We start from the raw sequence: 17161 nt of genomic DNA on the forward strand, positions 1-17161 counted from the left end.
TCTTTCCGGTTAAGACAGGCCTCTAGGAGACTGCGGTTGAAATATGAATATTTTTGATACTTGGGAAAGTTAACTCGTTAAATCTTTCAAAGTACCTTTATCAAGGTACTAACAAGACGGTAGAGTCCAAGGGTTCCTTCTGGAAAAATCGCAAATATATGCAAAAGTAGATGGAATAGTCTAATGACACCCCCCCCCCCCCCCATATAACCATTATGGGGTTTGTGGTTTATTGATGTTCCCCAAGGCACCACTGTCAAGAGCAAAACCTAAGCAGGTTGCACAGTGGGGACCTGGGCAGTCCCTGGGCCAAGTGTGGACGGGACAACTTAGGGCTGAAAGAGAGGCCCACTCCCAGATCAATAACTGGTGAGCCAAACTATTTCATATTGTCATCGGATCGCTCTCCTGCAATAACTGAGATACTAACCAATAAATGAGATGCTAACCGGTAAAATCTAGCTCAATACGATTTAGGCCAGGGATCTGCCAAATTTTTCTGAAAAGAAACAGATGATAAATATTTTCGGCTTTGTGGGCCATATGATCTTATGTCACCACTACTCAACTCTGCCCCTTATACCGTAAAAGCAGTCATAGATAATACAGCCGTATGTAGCCATTGCAAATACAAAGAATGGGCATGGAGGTGTTCCAATGAAACTATTTAGGAAAACAGGCAGGGGCCGAATCTGGCCCGCAGGCGGGAGTTTAGGGACCCTAAAGATTGCATGGCCTCTGGAAATTGATTCACTGTCCTTTTCAACCTGCGTTTAAGCCAGGGGAAGTTACTGCTGTTCGGTACTGCGATCCACCCAACAACGACCGAGTCCCTAGCAGCCTTTCTGCGATCCAGCAGAGCGACTCCACACTTTCAAAAGTTTTTGAAGTGGGCCCTTTCATCTCTCCCTTCCGCCCCTCCACGTCCTCGCTCTCCACCGCAGGGACGCAGACCGCGGTGTGCCTGCGTGGGCTGCGTGGGCTCCGGGGAGGAGCACGCGGGCACTCAGCAGAAGGTGAAAGCGCAGAAAAGTTGGAGCCCAATCAGCTCAGAGTCGAGCTCCCGAGCCCCAACCTTCAGGTGACCCCGCGCGGCGGCGGCGGCGACAGCGGCGGCGGCGACCAGAGCCCGCAGCAGCTCGGAGCGCCTCCGGCAGGACAGGAGGCGAGCTCGGCGGATCGTCAGCGCAGTCCGGGGGCCAAGCTCAGCGGTCCAGGGCTGGGTGGCAGAAGGGGAGAGCCAGCACGCCGCTTCTGCCTTTGCCCCGCACGGTGCAGGCTGGGCTGGGGACCCCGGAGGGTGCGGGCCGGGCGCCGCGCGCTGTCGTCGCCCCTCCCCGCCGCGGGTGAACACTGGAGGTGTGCGTGGCTGCGGCGGCGGCGGCCGTGCCTGTGGCTCAGGATGCGGCCGGGGGGCGCGCTGCTCGCCCTGCTCGGCAGCCTGCTGCTGCTGCTGCTGCTGCGCCTGCTCTGGTGCTCCACGGACGCACCCGCCCGCTCCAGGTAACCCGCCCGCCGCGCGCCCCGCTGTGCGCCCCCAGCACCCCAGCCGCCCATCTGCTTCACTTGGCCGCGCAGACTTTCGGCCGCTGCGAAGACAAGCCGACGGGGAGCGGCGGCCTGCGGGTGGGGTGGGATGGGGGCGTCCAGGAGACAGGGCTCGGTGGGTAGCGGGTATCAGAGGAACGACCCTTGCGCCAGGTGGGCACCCGCTGTGGCGGAGAGGGACCAGTCAGGGTTGCGAAGACTCCAGCGTGCGTTCCTTCTGAGCGAGGGAGCTGCAGGGAGGCACCTGCCGTCGGGTTCCCCATCAGTATCCCGGGTTCTCCTTTCTGGTCCATGCTTTCCCTTCCTTCCCGCCCTAAGCCTCTTCTAACTCCGCGGTTTGGGAGCTGCCCAGGGGAGCCAGGGAGCGCGGGGACGTCCCGGCCAGGCTGCGACCGCGATGCTCCTGCCCAGCCTGCCAGCCAGCTGCTCCCCGGGAGGTGTAACAACTTAGTTTTCTTCCTGGCTGCGCAGGCTTTTGGCAGAGGAGAGCAGGGAGGCCACCCACGGCACCCCTGCCGCGCTGAGGACGCTCAGGAGACCGGCGACCCCGCTACCGCGCGCCAGAAACAGGTATCCGCGGTTCTGGCGGCGGGCGGGAGAGGGCTCCGCGGCTGCATGCCGGGGATGGGGCGCGGCTGCTCCCGCAGGACTCGCTTCAAATAGTCTGGCTGGGACAACACGATTGAATGGATTTGGGGGTGTGGGGAGTGTGTGTGAGTGAGAGAGAGAATGTGTGCACGCGCGCGTGTAACTCCTCACACTCCTTCAGCCTCCCCGGTAAAAGTCTGTTCCTCCAAGTGAACAAGGGAGACACTAAAACAGCTGCACTTGAAAAAATGGGTGCTGAGTTCCCGTCTCGATAATTGAACGTCCCTGAGAGGAGCAGCTCCGCCTGTCTCTTGAGGGATTTGCTTGGTTTGCTTTCTGTCTTCCGTGCTTTGAGGCGCGCCGGTGCAAGATTCACTTTTGCAAGGAAGGAATTTTGTGCACAGTGCTGAGAATGTTTCCGTCCTTAGTGAATAGAGACTTCAAACTGGTCTTTTTCACTCATACGAGTATTTATCCATGCGCAATAATTATTCGGTTATCTTTTTTCTGATTAGAAAATTAATACATGCTTAGTGCAGAAAGTTAGATAATATGAAAAATATACAAAAGAATATTGAGTCCCACCACCCAGAGATCGTATTAAGGTTTTGGTTTATATTCTTCCAGTAGTTTTTCCTTTACATATTTTTAAAAATATACTTAAGATTATACTATGTAGTTTGTATTTTGCCTTTTTACCTAAAAAATCATAGACATAAGCACGTCATTAAAATCTTTTCCCCAAACATTCCCTTTGATTGTTGCCTAATTCATCATATGAATGTGTCATAGTCTAATTAATTGTTGCCAGTTTTAGACTTTTAGATTGCTTCTTGTTTTGTTTTGTTTGCTATTAATAATTCTGTTAAGTACATCCTTGTCTGTAAATCTTTGTCTTCGTTTTAAATTAACTCTCCAGGATGGATTCATAGAAGTTGGATAATTGGGTCAAAGAGGATGTAGATTTTAGGTTATAGATACATATGGCCACTCGCTTCCTAGAAGGGTTGAATCAGTTTACATTTTCACCAGCAGAATGTACTGGTTCTTGCCTCAGCGTTGCTGTTATTACTGCAATTTTGTATGCTGTCTCTTTTCCTCTGTTTATCTCCTGTGAATCTCTTTTCCTCTGTGAATCCTTCTGTATATTCTTGGCTGTTGGACCATCTTAATCTTCTGGTTGCGTGACTCAAGGCTTCTGTGTGGCTCCCGTGTGGTCATAAGAAAGATCTGGGGGAGGAAAAAGAAATTTTGAAGTGCCGAGACAACACTCATGCCACAACCATCCTATTGAAATTTCACGGCATATTAGAAGCACTAAGAAATCCTGGAATAACTAAACTTTTGAGAAAAATATTGGCCCATAGTTTTACTTTATACAGAGTTGTGTACTGTAGGTAGCCTAGCTTTCCAATAAACTGGGGAACATTCTATCTTTTTCTAAATCCTGGGGTTATTAGACATTCTGGGGTTGCCCCTTGGGGACAGTTTAAAAGAATGCATGAATTAAATTATCCGGTCCTAGATCTTTTTTGAGGCAATTCTTTGATGAATTTTTCAGTTCCTTTTCGCATGCTTCTTGAGCTAATATAGGTAATTCATGTTTTTTTCCAAATGTGGTCCATTTTATTAAGATTTTTTATTTATACTATTCTGTAGTGTTTTTAGAAACCTGTCTTTTGATCTGTTTTATGTCCCCTTGATCATTTATTATTTTGAATATTGATGTGGCAGGGGTGCAAATTTTAATCCATCTTACTTGGTTTTGTAGAGAAATAATAATTTCTTCATTTTTCTGCAGCTGGTCTGCTCATTCCCCATGAGCGCCACACTCTAGGTAACAGGTATTAAGTAATAATATAACAGTGATGCTAATAGTAATAAGGATAGCCAGCACTTCTTGAGCCCTTCTTATGGACCAGACTGCTCTAAGCACTTTATGTTTATTAACTTAATCCTTAAAAATACTAAGAGAAACTATTATTATCCTCATTTTATAGATGAGGAAGCTACAGCACAGAGATTAAGTAAATTGCCAAAAGTCACGGAGCTGACAAATTGTGGAGCCAGGCCATGTGGATCCAGAATCCCGAATTCTTGGTCTCCTTGCTGTGCAAGCTTTGATAGGTGCTGGGCAAGACGGCACATGTGTGTCCAGATTAAAGCTTAGTCAGAGGTGACAATTTAAGCAACTCTTTCTGATAATATTTACTCTCTCTGGGAACAAATGCTCAGTCTTTTAGATTGCTTCCAGTATCTCTTCTTACTTTAAGACGACACCCACATATAAGGGAAAGAGAGGCTTAGATGATGTGGTGGTGGAGTTAAGAGTTGGAGTTCAAGATCATAGTATCCTCTGACTCCTCTAATCTCCAGGACCATGTTGTCCATTTTCCATCTAGTGGCTGGGTGCTCTGTTAACAGCCAATTATGAAATTGTGGTTCATTCTTTTTCCTCAGGCATTCTACCTGCTGGTACTCCCCACCATCTTGGACTCCCATGGGCTCCCACTTGATGCTCCCTTTCGGCGATCTGTTGAAGATTCCCTTTTGGTCCTATCTCGGGTTGTCACTCTGCAACATTCGCTATAGTGCTATCTCACCCCGCTCTACAGCCAGTCTCCCAGCTATTTCTGGGACCCATCTAAACATACAAGAACCGTGGTTGGTTCAGGAAGCTAAATATCAGGGCCTCCCTCCACTTGCCCCACTACGTAGATGTGCCCCTCCTCCAAGTTAATTTCAAGAATGGAGACTGCCCAAGAGGTGATCTCTTTTTAGAACCCTAGCTGGGGGAGGAGGCAAAGCCCCCTCTACCACGTCGTTAGCCTCACTTTTCTCTCTCCAAGCCAAAGCTCTCCTCTTCCTTTCTCTCTCTTTTTCCACCCTTGCCTTAGGCTGGCAGTGTGCAGGCTTCCCCCTGCCTCATATTTTCTTTTGTCCTGATTCAAACCTCCAGGTCTGGCTCAAACCTAAACCTAATGGTAAATTGTGGGGACTATACGAAAAAGGATTGGGAAAACTCAAGGGGCTATGTCTTCCAGGTAAGGTGGTTCATGAGCTAACAAGGGAGAATGAGAGGAATTTGGGAAATCTTTTGGGGCTATAGCAAGTCCTATTTTGGTTGTTTAGAGCTGAACACTACCTTATCCTTTCTCTTTGCATTCTTTCAGTTAAAAAGTCTTTGTCTCCCCATACCTACCCACAAAGGATGCTTCAACAGGACTAGGGAAAAAGTCAGCTCCCAATCAGAAAGACAAAAGAGAAAAATATATGAATAATTTTCAACATATGACCCCATTACAGTGGATTCTTTCTCTTTCTAGTAAGCTTTGTCAAAGTCTATCATTGCATTGTTTGCTTTTCAATCAATTGGCTCTTGGATTTATTTCTCAATTCCAATGTATTTCCATGTTCTGTTTCCTTTGTGTTACTTTTATCTTTTAAAAATAGCATTCTCCCCCCACCCCCCGCCACAACTTAATGTCTTGAAGTGAATGGTTGATTTATTTATTTTTTCTTTTTACTTTGTAACAAAAATATTTATTACTATGAATTTTCCTTTGAATATAGATTTGGACCTGTTCCTTGAGTTTGGATACATAGTGTTCTAATCTTTTTTTTGAGGAAGATTAGCCCTGAGCTAACATTTGCCCCCAACCTTCCTCTTTTTGCTGAGGAAGATTGGCCCTGAGCTAACATCTGTGCCCATCTTCCTCCATTTTGTATGTGGGATGCCTGCTACAGCATGGCTTGATAAGCAGTGCACATGTCTATGTCTGGGATCCGAAATGGTGAACCCTGGGCTGCCAAAGCAGAGCACGTGAACTTAACCGCTCTGCCACCATAATGGCCCCCATAGTGTTCTAATTTTTAAAAATATATTCTAAATTGTTTATAATTACATTAAATTCTTTTGTTTTACCTCCATAGTTAATTAGGAGAGTACTTTTAAATTTCCAAATTGTTAGGATTTTTTTCTTAAATATTAATTTAATATGTTTTCTTAAACAATACTAGTTTCATTTTGTTTATGAAACAAATCCAGTGAAATCCTGCCATAATGACATTAAATGAGTTCCCAAATATTCAGTCATTAGAAATGAGAGGTTGAGAAATGTGAGCATAATGACATGGCCAGAGCAAGTCTGTGTAACTAGCTGACTTCAAGTTCTGGGGTCCCTCCAACCGGATTATCCAGGTCCTGGTTGTGGTTTGGCGCCTTTTAGTAGCAGTGTCCATTCTGGCTTTAACATCCATGGTGATGACTTGGGGTCCTGTGTCTGGCTAGGGTTTTCTGCATAGCAACGGCTTTTCTTTGAATGTCCGGGTTAGTTGGTGCTTATTTCATCCGTCTGGGATGATTGGACTATGAGTTTGCCAGAGATATGGGGACCCCACCTCCACTTCTCTGCTTTTCTAGAGAGGATGGCTGCCGCCCTGAATGGCCTTTTCCCCCCTCCCTGTGACCGTTTTTCCCTGTGGTAAAACTTTGACTTGTTCCTGTTTGAGAACTGGGGCTACGTGGAGGGCAGACAACTAATGGCAATTGTGTTACATCCCAACTTACATTATTGTACAGAGCGTTATGGCAGAAATTTTATTCTATGTTTTTAGATGAACACAAAGAAAAGGAAAACCACCTGTCATTTCAACACCCAAAAGATGACTACTATTCATATTTTCAGTATGCACATGTCTAGTGATTTTGCTATGCATATTTTGGTAACTTTTTTTAACATCTGAATTTTTTTTCATATTATTAGTGTTCTTCTGCAACATAATTTTAGAGCATGGTATTTGAAAGCATGCTTATGCCATAATTATTCATTCTTTCCTTTGGTACACTTGGGTTATTTATTTTTTGATTTTGATTTATACTCTAATATGAACAGCTTTATAGCCTCGCATACATTGTTGATTATTCAGATAAATTCCTAGAAGTGGAGAAGCTAGATCAAAGAATATATGAAATTTTAAAGTGTTGCTATGACTTGTTCAACAATAACAATGATTATCCCAATTTATACTTCTGCTATCAGTATATGAGAGTACCATTGAGTCAAACTCCTGCCAGTTCTGTGCATTAGAATTTCTTTTCATTTTTTCTAATTTCAGCCTCAAGAGATAATGTTTTGTTGATGTCTTAATTTGTATTTATTTGTTTACCATTGCATTTAATTTTTATTTATTAATTTATTTTTTGTGAGGAAGATTGGCCCTGAGCTAACATCTGTTGTCAATCTTCCTCTTTTTGCTTGAGGAATATTGTCACTGAGCTAACATCTGTGCCAATCTTCCCCTATTTTATGTGGGATGCCTCCACAGCATGGCTTGATGAGCAGTGCTAGGTCCACACCTGGGATCCGAACCTGTGAACCCTGGGCCGCTGAAGTGGAGTGCACAAACTTAACCACTATGCCACTGGGCTGGCCCCCATTGTGTTTAATTTTTGAAATACTAGTTGACCATTTATATTTTTTCCTTTTCTATATTGGCTTTTTACATTCTTGTCTATCCTTCCTTCAAGATATTCTGTTTTCTTATTGATGTACTAGAGGTTTATAAATTTCAAAATTATAAAACTCTTACTTACCATGCATTTATATTGATTTTCTAATTTAGTTAACATTTAATTACGTCTGTGGTTGTTTAATCTGTAGGCATTTTCAATCTTTCTGTATTCATATCTCTTATACCTACTTATTTTTTTTTGAGGAAGATTAGCCTTGAGTTAATATCTGCTGCCAATCCTCCTCTTTTTATTTATTTTTTAAAAATTCCATTTATTTATTTATTTATTTTTTGAGGAAGATTAGCCCTGAGCTAATATCTGCTGCCAATCCTTCTCTTTTTTGCTGAGGAAGACGGGCCCTGAGCTAACATCTGTGCCCACCTTCCTCTACTTCATGTGTGGGACGCCTACCACAGCATGGCTTGCCAAGCAGTGCCATGTCCGCACTTGGGATCTGAACCAGTGAACCCCTGGCCGCTGAAGTGGAACGTGTGAACTTAACTGCTGTGCCACTGGACCAGCCCCCCAATCCTCCTCTTTTTTGCTGAGGAAGATTGGCCCTGAGATAACATTCGTGCTCATCTTCCTCTCCTTCATATGTGGGATGCCTACCACAGCATGGCTTGACAAGCTGTGTGTAGGTCCGCGCCTGGGATCCGAACCGGTGAACCCTGGGCCGCCAAAACAGAATGTGTGAACTTAACTGCTGCACCACCGGGCTGGCCCCATCTTATATCTACTTTTCTTTTTCAATTCTGCTTTTCAATTTTGATAAGTTTACTGATAATTTATTGATATATTTACTACCCTGAGATAAGTGTACATCTCTCATTTTTTAATATATAAATCTTTACTCCATGTAGAACTTTTTTGGCACATGGTGAAAAGGAGTGGGTTTTTTATTGTTATTATTATTCTAGTACATAATTTGTCTTTTGATGATTTTTTAAAATTTGAATTAAGCTCTTGCTTACAAATCTCAGAATATTATTTAGATTCTCTGTCCAGTGCTTGACCCTTGTCATTGTAAATGGTCCTCTCCCCATTTCTTTAGTTCTGTGTTTCCATTCCTTTCTTGGTCAGTTGGCATAAATCTAATATTTTTAGCTTTGGAATGTAGATAATAGTGTTTCTGAAACGTCAGATATTTAAGGATGCAATTCTGATTTTTCATACATGAGTATTGAATTATTGCATCACAACTCCACTTTTTTTTCCATTTTAAAATTTTTATAAGATATTATTCCTCTATTTTCCGGCTTTTAAGGCTCTGAAAGAGAAATAAAGGTAACCTTACTTTTATTTCTTCAAAAGTAAGCTATTTGATTATTTGTTTCACCGGATCCTGACAGGACTTTTTCTTATACTTAACATTGAAAAAATTCACCGTGATATCTCTGTGCAGTGACCTCTTTTGATTAATTTTGTTCTGTAAGTCTTTTTAATCCCTCGGCCTGGTTGTTTTTAAATTAAAAATATTTGTGTTGTATCTTCAGTTATTTGGCGTGTTCCACATAGTCTGGTTGTATTTTGTGAAGTGGGTCTTCATTTTCTGTCCCCATCGCTGTTCCTCTTCTTGAGCATCCCCCTTCCCATACAAACAACTGTTTTTCTCCTTCTGATTTTGGTTTTCTCTTTGTCCTTTTCCTTTGCCCTCTGGGATGGCTTCTTAAATCTGTCCTCCACATTGCTGAATTAGTTTTCTATAGTGTCACTTCTCCATTTTGCCCTATCTAAAACAGTAAATCTGTTACATTTTTATTCTTTACAATTTTATTCTTCTTTGAGCCTACACTTTATCACATCAGTTTAGATCTTAGAAAGCATCTAAGTAACCTTTTAATCCTCACCTTCCATTTCTTACTTCATATTTTTTTGTATTTTATAGAGAATGTAAAAGAAAATGCTTTCCAAAGATTTCTTCTGTTTTCTATAGTAAATATTTTTCAAAAGTATGATTTTCCCTGCATCTTAAGAATGATATTCTTCCCCTGAGTTAGATAATCTTTTCATAACTTTCTTGATTCTTTTTGGGAGGGGCTTGTTTTAAATTTAGGTATCCCCACATGAGGAGGCCACTCTGGCTTTGTGCTCAGCAGACAGGACGCCTTAGAGCTCCTGATGGCTCCCACCAAGGGCTGAAAGATCCCCTTTCTTTTAAAGATTTTACTTTTCCTTTTTCTCCCCAAAGTCCCCCCGTACAGAGTTGTGTAGTTTTAGTTGTGGGTCCTTCTAGTTGTGGCGTGTGGGATGCCACCTCAGCATGGCGTGATGAGCGGTACCACGTCCGTGCCCAGGATTCCAACCGGTGAAATCCTGGGCCACCGAAGCTGAGCATGTGAACTCAACCACGCGGCCATGGGCCTGGTCCCTGAGATCCCCCTTCTCAGAGCACACACCAGCTAAGAGGCTGAGCCTCAGAGCCCTTAAGCAAATGACTGATTTTTAAAAATTTGAATTAAAAAAAATTACGGTAAAATACACCTAACATAAAATTTACTAACTTTTGAGTTTTTAAATACTGGACCTCAAAGCTATCTCTTGCTCCCGTGTCTTGATCGCATGACTGTCAGAAAGCAAGTGTGAGCCTGGGTGATCCTAATCAACCTGGTCTTCTGCTCCTGCCAGAAATGGTGCAGGACAAATGTCACTTGAAACCCAGAGAGGCTGGGCTCCTGGGACTCTCCCCACATCTGCCACCCCTTCACGTCCTGGGGTGTGATGACTGATTTTCTATCCCGTCTCCTTCCTTTGCTTCGGTGGTGCTTTATAATGTAATATAATAGAGGTGTAATCTCGAGACGATGTAGAAAGAGAACAGTGAATGAACAGGGATCCAACAGCCCCCAGGCAGCCCCTGCTGCCTCAGGAAGCAGGTCCTTCCTGTGTGGGGGCAGCCACTTGATTTTCTCGTTGGGGCAGACTCTCTCTACTCAGGTATAGAAAGGTAGACAGTAGAGGGAAGATCAAAGCCACTCTCATTTTCTCCTCCCTGGCCTGCTCTCTTTCAGAGTTGAAAATTGACATCCTCTGCTGATAACTCCTCCATGTGGTTCCATATGCCCTCTTGCGAATGATATTTCTTCCCCGAACCTGATGAATTTCTGAAGCAGCTTTTCGTTGCCATCAATATGGGTGGTTGTCATTTTGTGTAGACTTGTGTATTTTCATAAGAATGTCAATAGTCTGGAGGAGGGAGAATCAGGCAATGGTTACTCTCTACCGTCTTATCCTGAAAGTTGTAATAATGTTTTATTCGACATTTTTTGTTGTCTGTGTTCACGCTGGGATCATAACTGCTAGCTTCAGAAAATTCAAGATGAGTGTGAATTAGAGCTTGTAAAAAGGGCCGTGTGGCTCAGCAGAAGTCTGGAACAGCTGATTTTCACCTTCTTACCTTCTTCCTCTCCACCCACCTTCCAAATAGATGCAGGCAACTGAATTTTACTTTTGAGAACAATATAATTCCCTTTTGTATCTTTCCTTCCTTGCTTTTAGAAGTAATAATACGGTATGTGCCCTGATTTTAAAAATTCAGAATTCTTTAAAGTTGCTTTGAGTCTGGTTTCTGAAGTAATTTGAAATGAGGGTTTAAATCTTGCGTGCACCCTCTTTTCCTAGTTCCTAATCCCGTGTCTTCATTGCAGCGCTTTTCTTTCCAGGTTTAGAGGGAGTTCGCCTCCATTTCGGCTCTGCTGTTGCTTGGTTTCCCTGTTTGGAAACGAGTTTCACTGGTGCTTCCCAGATTGGCATTTCTTAGTCCCCTTGGTCTCTGCCACCTATGTCACATCTTTAGCTTTTCTGGTCTGATGAAAGCTGCTGGGCACGATTGTCCAGGGGTGCTGGTACAGAGAGAGGGCTTCAGAATATGGGCCACAGCCACTGCTGGGCTTCTGTGGGTGCATGGCCACGTGGACAGGAAAGCCAGGATGAACTTGAAGGACACAAAGCAATGTCCTGCTATTCCCTTTGCTTGGTGGGGTAGATGGATGAAGAGATCAGGAGTTCAGGGGGAAATGGTGTCTCATTGGCCCACCTCTCTCCTAGGAGGTTGTTGGAGATGGAATTTTATTTTTCATTACGCTCATATAACTCCACCCATTCCTTGACAGAGCCTCTCTTCACAAGAGGCTGGGGTGTTTCTTTATGTGACTTGAGAGGTGACATTCGGCAGACAATACTGTTCCCATACATATGTCAAACAGAAGGTCATTCCATCGCAACTTAAATCAAGGTTGCCTTAGTGTTGTCTGGCCTTGGGTTTTAATTCACTGTGCTCTTAATAGACATTTTCCTTGAGCCAAGTGGCATTAGGATGAATTTGAAATAAACAAACAAAAAATCCTGACTGCCTGATGGGAGGAAGGAAGATTTTTGTGGGGAGTTCTGGAGAAGCACAAACATTCTGAGCGATTAGGTGCTAACAGAGGACACAGTGAGAGGAGAAGCTTGGTTGGACACAGCGGAAGGGATCTGAACTGAAAAAAAGGAAATAAATATATCTCTTCATCTGCCAGGTACAGTGATTCTTTTTAGAGCCATTGGTGTCACTGCTCTGTGGTTTAAGAGTGCAAAGCTTCCACAGCTTCTCATTTGAGGGCAGAAAAAGAAGCTCTTTAAAGAGCCACGGATGCTTCGAGTAAACTTGTGGAAAGTGTTCTTGTGCCTTGACGTCTTGTTTTATAGCTTCTTTTGCCACCAAGAAGATGGTTATTTGTGACAGTCAATAAAGTACAGATAAAGTAGCATCTTTATCTGTGCACACTTAAGAAGTTAACATATCCAGGGCAGTTAAATCTATCTTGTCTATACTTTCAGATTTAAAACACTTTATTTTGTTTCATGAAAGACTAAGAAGAATTCTTTGTACATGCTGTACATGATCAGTCAGTAATTCTTGGGAAGATTTGTGTCCATGGGCGAAATTATTTCCAAAGATAATTTTATAGGGCGTAACCTGTGCTTTTATTGTAAAATAATTTCCATTCTCTTACTGGTTATTGTTATTAGTTATTGTAAAAACATTAGAATTCTCTAACATATAATTTTTAAACTGTAGTATTCCAAAAAACCGAAATGATAGGTTGTAAAGACCATTAACTTTGAAAATGGTTAAAATCTCTGAACTGGTTGCTGGAATCTCAGTTGGAATGTAAGAGGGACCCCCACGTGCTGTCTTTGGAGGATATATTCAATATTTCTTATATTCTTTCTGAGATAACATTTCATTATTTCCTTATTCTATAGGATGAAATGTATGATCACCAAACAAATTTGGAATGTATCTTTTGATACTATAGTATGTATTTTGTAACTTATTTGCTACTTGTTATTTCAAGGGAACACCTATATTTTATGTGTTTATATTTGTCAATATAGCTTTGCTATTTGCAAATTAAGTTTGTGGGCAAATTTTTGTGTTTTTGATTTGGGAATTCATCCAACACTCCCCATTCATTTTGGAGATACCAAAGTACTCATGTTTTCTGTGTCTGGGGAATATTATTCATGTAATAGGCGGTAGTTTGGTGAGGTCTGTTTCTTTCATCACAGTATTCCCACTATATAATCTGAAACGCCAACATGTTGGAATTTGAGTCTCTTGCCTTGTCTCAATCAAGGTACTACGTTTTTGGAGGTACACTTTATCACGCTGCATTGCAAGAGAGACACGTAGTGAGTTTTGCATGGTAGAATGCCAACGATAACAAAGCCTGATTTTATAGTTGTGTACTTGTGTGAATATATCAAATAAAATTTTGTAATTGGAGGAGAATGGATTAATCCTGGAGGGTTGAAAACTCCTATCTATAATCATTTCTTAAAGCGAGAATGTACATTAACGAAGAAATTGTAAGCAGACATGAAGTCTTATGATATTTGTACTTAGGAGAAGTTTTTCTATTAAAAATTTAGAGATTAGCGATCACATATCTCTGCAGTCCATCTTAGAACCCCTGCTTCTGTGGGCTTTTGAAACCTCTTTGTAAAACCGCAGATCATTGGAAACTCTTTATAGAAATGTAGCTTTAGATAAATAATGATTAAAAAAATGCACATCCAGAGGAAAAATTCAGTGTTACTCATGTTTATGCTGGGCTTCTGCTGAAAGATCTTTTTATACCAGTTTGCATATTCTAAACTAGGAGGTCTCCATGTAAAAAAATTTGATTATATAGAGTATTATCTACTCATGTATGTAAACCATAGGCTGGTTTCTTAGAAAAAGCTCTTAGGAATCTGGAGAAAATCTAGATTTTACAAAACTTTGAACACTGTCAGATTTTCTCCATTTTCCTTAGGAGGAGTGAGAGTAAGACATGCATCACATTTAAAAGATTGTTTTATATCATCTTCACTGTGAAAATGATGAAAATCGGAATAGTGCTCCTGTTTGGGGAAAAGTTTTAAATGTGGAACTTTGAGATAAGTTTTTCTTTATTAATGTAATTTTATTTAGTGTGACAAATTCTTTAAAATGAAACTTACTTAAATTAATTAACAAATTTAGAGGTTGGACCCCCAGATCATGGAGTCAGGATAGTCTCTACATGAAATTGGATGTCTACATGCAAAAGGATAGGTTTAGACCCTTACCTCACACCATACACAAAAAAGTGTCTCAATGTGGATCATGGCCTTAAGAGCTAAAACCATAAACCTTCTTGAAGAAAATATGGAAACTTTTTATGGCCTTAGATCAGGTAGAGTTCTTAGATATAACACCAAAAGTGTAATCAATAGAGGAAAAAATTGATAAATTAGATTTTATCAAAATTAAAAACTTTTGTGCTTCTGCATATACCATTGAGAGTATAAGATAAGCCACCCACTGGGAAAAATATTTTTCAATCATATATTTGATAAAAAGAGTTGTATACACAATACATAAAGAGCTCTTACAACTCAATAACAAGAAGACGAACAAGTTGATTGAAAAATGGCCAGAAGATTTTTTTTCTTTTTTTGAGGAAGATTAGCCCTGAGCTAACTGCTGCCAGTCCTCCTCCTTTTTGCTGAGGAAGACTGGCCCTGAGCTAACATCCGTGCCCATCTTCCTCTACACTACAGCATGGTGTGCCAAGTGGTGCTGTGTCAGCACCCAGGATCCAAACTGGCGAACCCCGGGCCGCTGAGAAGAGGAACGTGTGAATTTAACCACTGAGCCACCAGGCCGGCCCCTGGGCAGAAGATTTGAATAGACATTTCACCAAGGAAGACATACAGATGATATAGACAGCTAATAAGCATATGAAAAAAGTGCTTAACATCATTAGTCATTAGGGAAATACAGATCAAAACCATGATGAGATAACCACTTCATTCTTTGTATGATAGCTTTTCTAATGACTCCACCATAACATGGGGTGGTTCCCTCTCAAGCTTAGGTTCTACTACAGAAGCTCATGACAGAAGTCCTTTGTATGACCAAAGAAAGGGTTGCTATTCCCACAGGTAGGGAAGTCCCAAAGTGAGAGGAGGAAAGGACGACTTTCCAGGGAAAGTTCCGGAGCAGAGAGAGACAGTAGTGAGTGCATTTTGTAGACTTCTTACTAGTTTGTGAGTGGCCTTGAGACCTTGAGGCAAAGTTTGACGTTTGAGAAATTATTACAAAGTGACTAAAAATCGGTGTCCCTTTGGCTCCAGAAGTCATGGAGTAATTTCTTATTTTCTCTTATTATGAGAGCAGTGGGCATTGCCATTGTTTATCCTGTGGTAACCCCTCTTCCAATCGCCGTAATGGAGGGGAGCCAGAGCTGGCATCCTATTTAAGAATGTCAGCGCTGGGAACTAATTTAAGGTCTTTGCTCGTTGAAGGATCCACACAGTTATAGGGAATGTTGAGGCTGGGTTATACAATTGAAAATACCTAGACATGTGTCTCCTATAGCAGAGATTGTGATGAGACCCACTGTTATAGTTGAAAAGAAGGCACCAAGACTCCTGTTTCCTACAAAGGGGGACCTCCAATGAAGCAACCTTTAAAATGGTCATATTGGAGAATTACAGCAGGCTTTAGCAGATAAGTTTCTTTTTTCATTTTTTTGCTGAGGACGATTCGCCCTGAGCTAACATCTCCTGCCAATTTTTCTCCTTTTGCTTGAGGAAGATTCACCCTGAGCTAACATCCGTGCCAGTCTTCCTCTATTTTTTAGTATGTGGGATGCTGCCACAGCATGGCCACCAATGAGTGGTGTTGGTCCATGCCAAGAATCTGAACCTGTAAACCCAAGGCTGCCAAAGCAGAGCATGCTAAACCTAACCACCAGACCATGGGGCTAGCTCCCAGGGTTTCTTATGGCATGTAGAATAGTCTGTTTTGGGAGTTAGGGCCCTTATTTTCAGTGGGTCCCTTTGTATTATCCTCCTCAGTCTTGGGTCCAGGTTTGAGAAGGGATGGCAGAATGGGGAGTCGTTGTTAAGTGGGAAAGAGAATTTGCGTTTTGTAGGTCTGTAGGTGAGTAGTATTCCCTGTTATGGCTAGAATGAGAAGAGGGATGCTGGTTACATTTTCGTAGGACGTCATAAGACCTAAAAGTCAAGAGTTCAAGCTAACTAAGGCAGAGGGCAAAAGAGAGATCTGCTTAGGAGACCAATGTCTATTTTGTAATTTTAACAGGATGTCTTTGAGTTGGTTATTTTGTCTGTTTATTAGGACTCTTTAGTAGGCCTGCTGCCTGAGGACAATAGGAAAAATGGAATTCCAAATGATGCCTTGTTGTAAGACCCATGCCTACACTGAATGGGTAGTATGCACCCTGATCAGAGTGGATGCTCTCTGGGGGTCCAAAAGAAACTAAAAAAGTTTGGGGAAGACTTACAGCCGTGTGTCAGCAGCAGCATCCTGGGAAGGATAAACCCAAAGCAGACCTATGTAAATATTAATCATTATGAGAGTGTTGGGATTTGTGTCGCGGATGGGGGCAACAGACCAACAAAATCAATTTGCTAGTGAGAGAAGAGATATTTGCTAGAGAGAGAATGAGGCTCCTTGGTATGAGCCTCATTGGCCATGATGCTGGAGCAGAACAGTGCACAAAAATCACATTGGGAGGCCATGGTTTGGGCTGGAGCCAGTGGCATGGGGATGCCATGGCATTCATCCCTGTGTTAAAGGGTCCAAGGGCCACAATGACTAGACAGACCTTTAGAGCCAAGGGAATAAGGGTGCTATATGACTTCACTTAAGAAATGTGAGCAAGTTGATCAGCTATGACATTAAAATGAACCTCCTCCATGGGACCTTTAGTATGAGCTGAGACAAGGGAAATTTCAATAGTAAGATGTGAGGTCTGAGCAGCAACATAGTCCCAGTGTGGAAGGCCCCATAGGGAGCAATCTGGAATGTGAAATCTATGTCACGATTAGAAATAGATTAGACCAAACAATGGGACCATTTGCTACTGCTCAGGAGTCTGTAAAAATGTAGGCAATGAATATACCTTTATTGAGGAAACCCTCCAGTACCAAAGTGACCGATCCTTGGGTCCCATGTTTTATTAACTATGC

At 42.3% G+C, this 17161-nt stretch overlaps 1 protein-coding gene across 1 annotated transcript in view; it reads left to right on the forward strand.

Annotated features, from left to right (window-relative positions):
* The first annotated feature begins 1024 nt into the window (after positions 1-1024).
* Positions 1025-17161, forward strand: part of ST8SIA6 (ST8 alpha-N-acetyl-neuraminide alpha-2,8-sialyltransferase 6) — a 120534-nt gene continuing 104397 nt past the window's right edge. The window contains exons 1-2 of the mRNA XM_014846051.3: positions 1025-1503; positions 2020-2118. Coding sequence (XP_014701537.2) covers positions 1403-1503; positions 2020-2118 — 200 coding nt within the window. The 5' untranslated portion in view covers positions 1025-1402. The remainder of the gene's footprint in view (positions 1504-2019; positions 2119-17161) is intronic.

This window comes from Equus asinus, chromosome 29 (genome assembly GCF_041296235.1).
Source record: "Equus asinus isolate D_3611 breed Donkey chromosome 29, EquAss-T2T_v2, whole genome shotgun sequence".
Taxonomy (NCBI): Eukaryota; Metazoa; Chordata; class Mammalia; order Perissodactyla; family Equidae; genus Equus; species Equus asinus.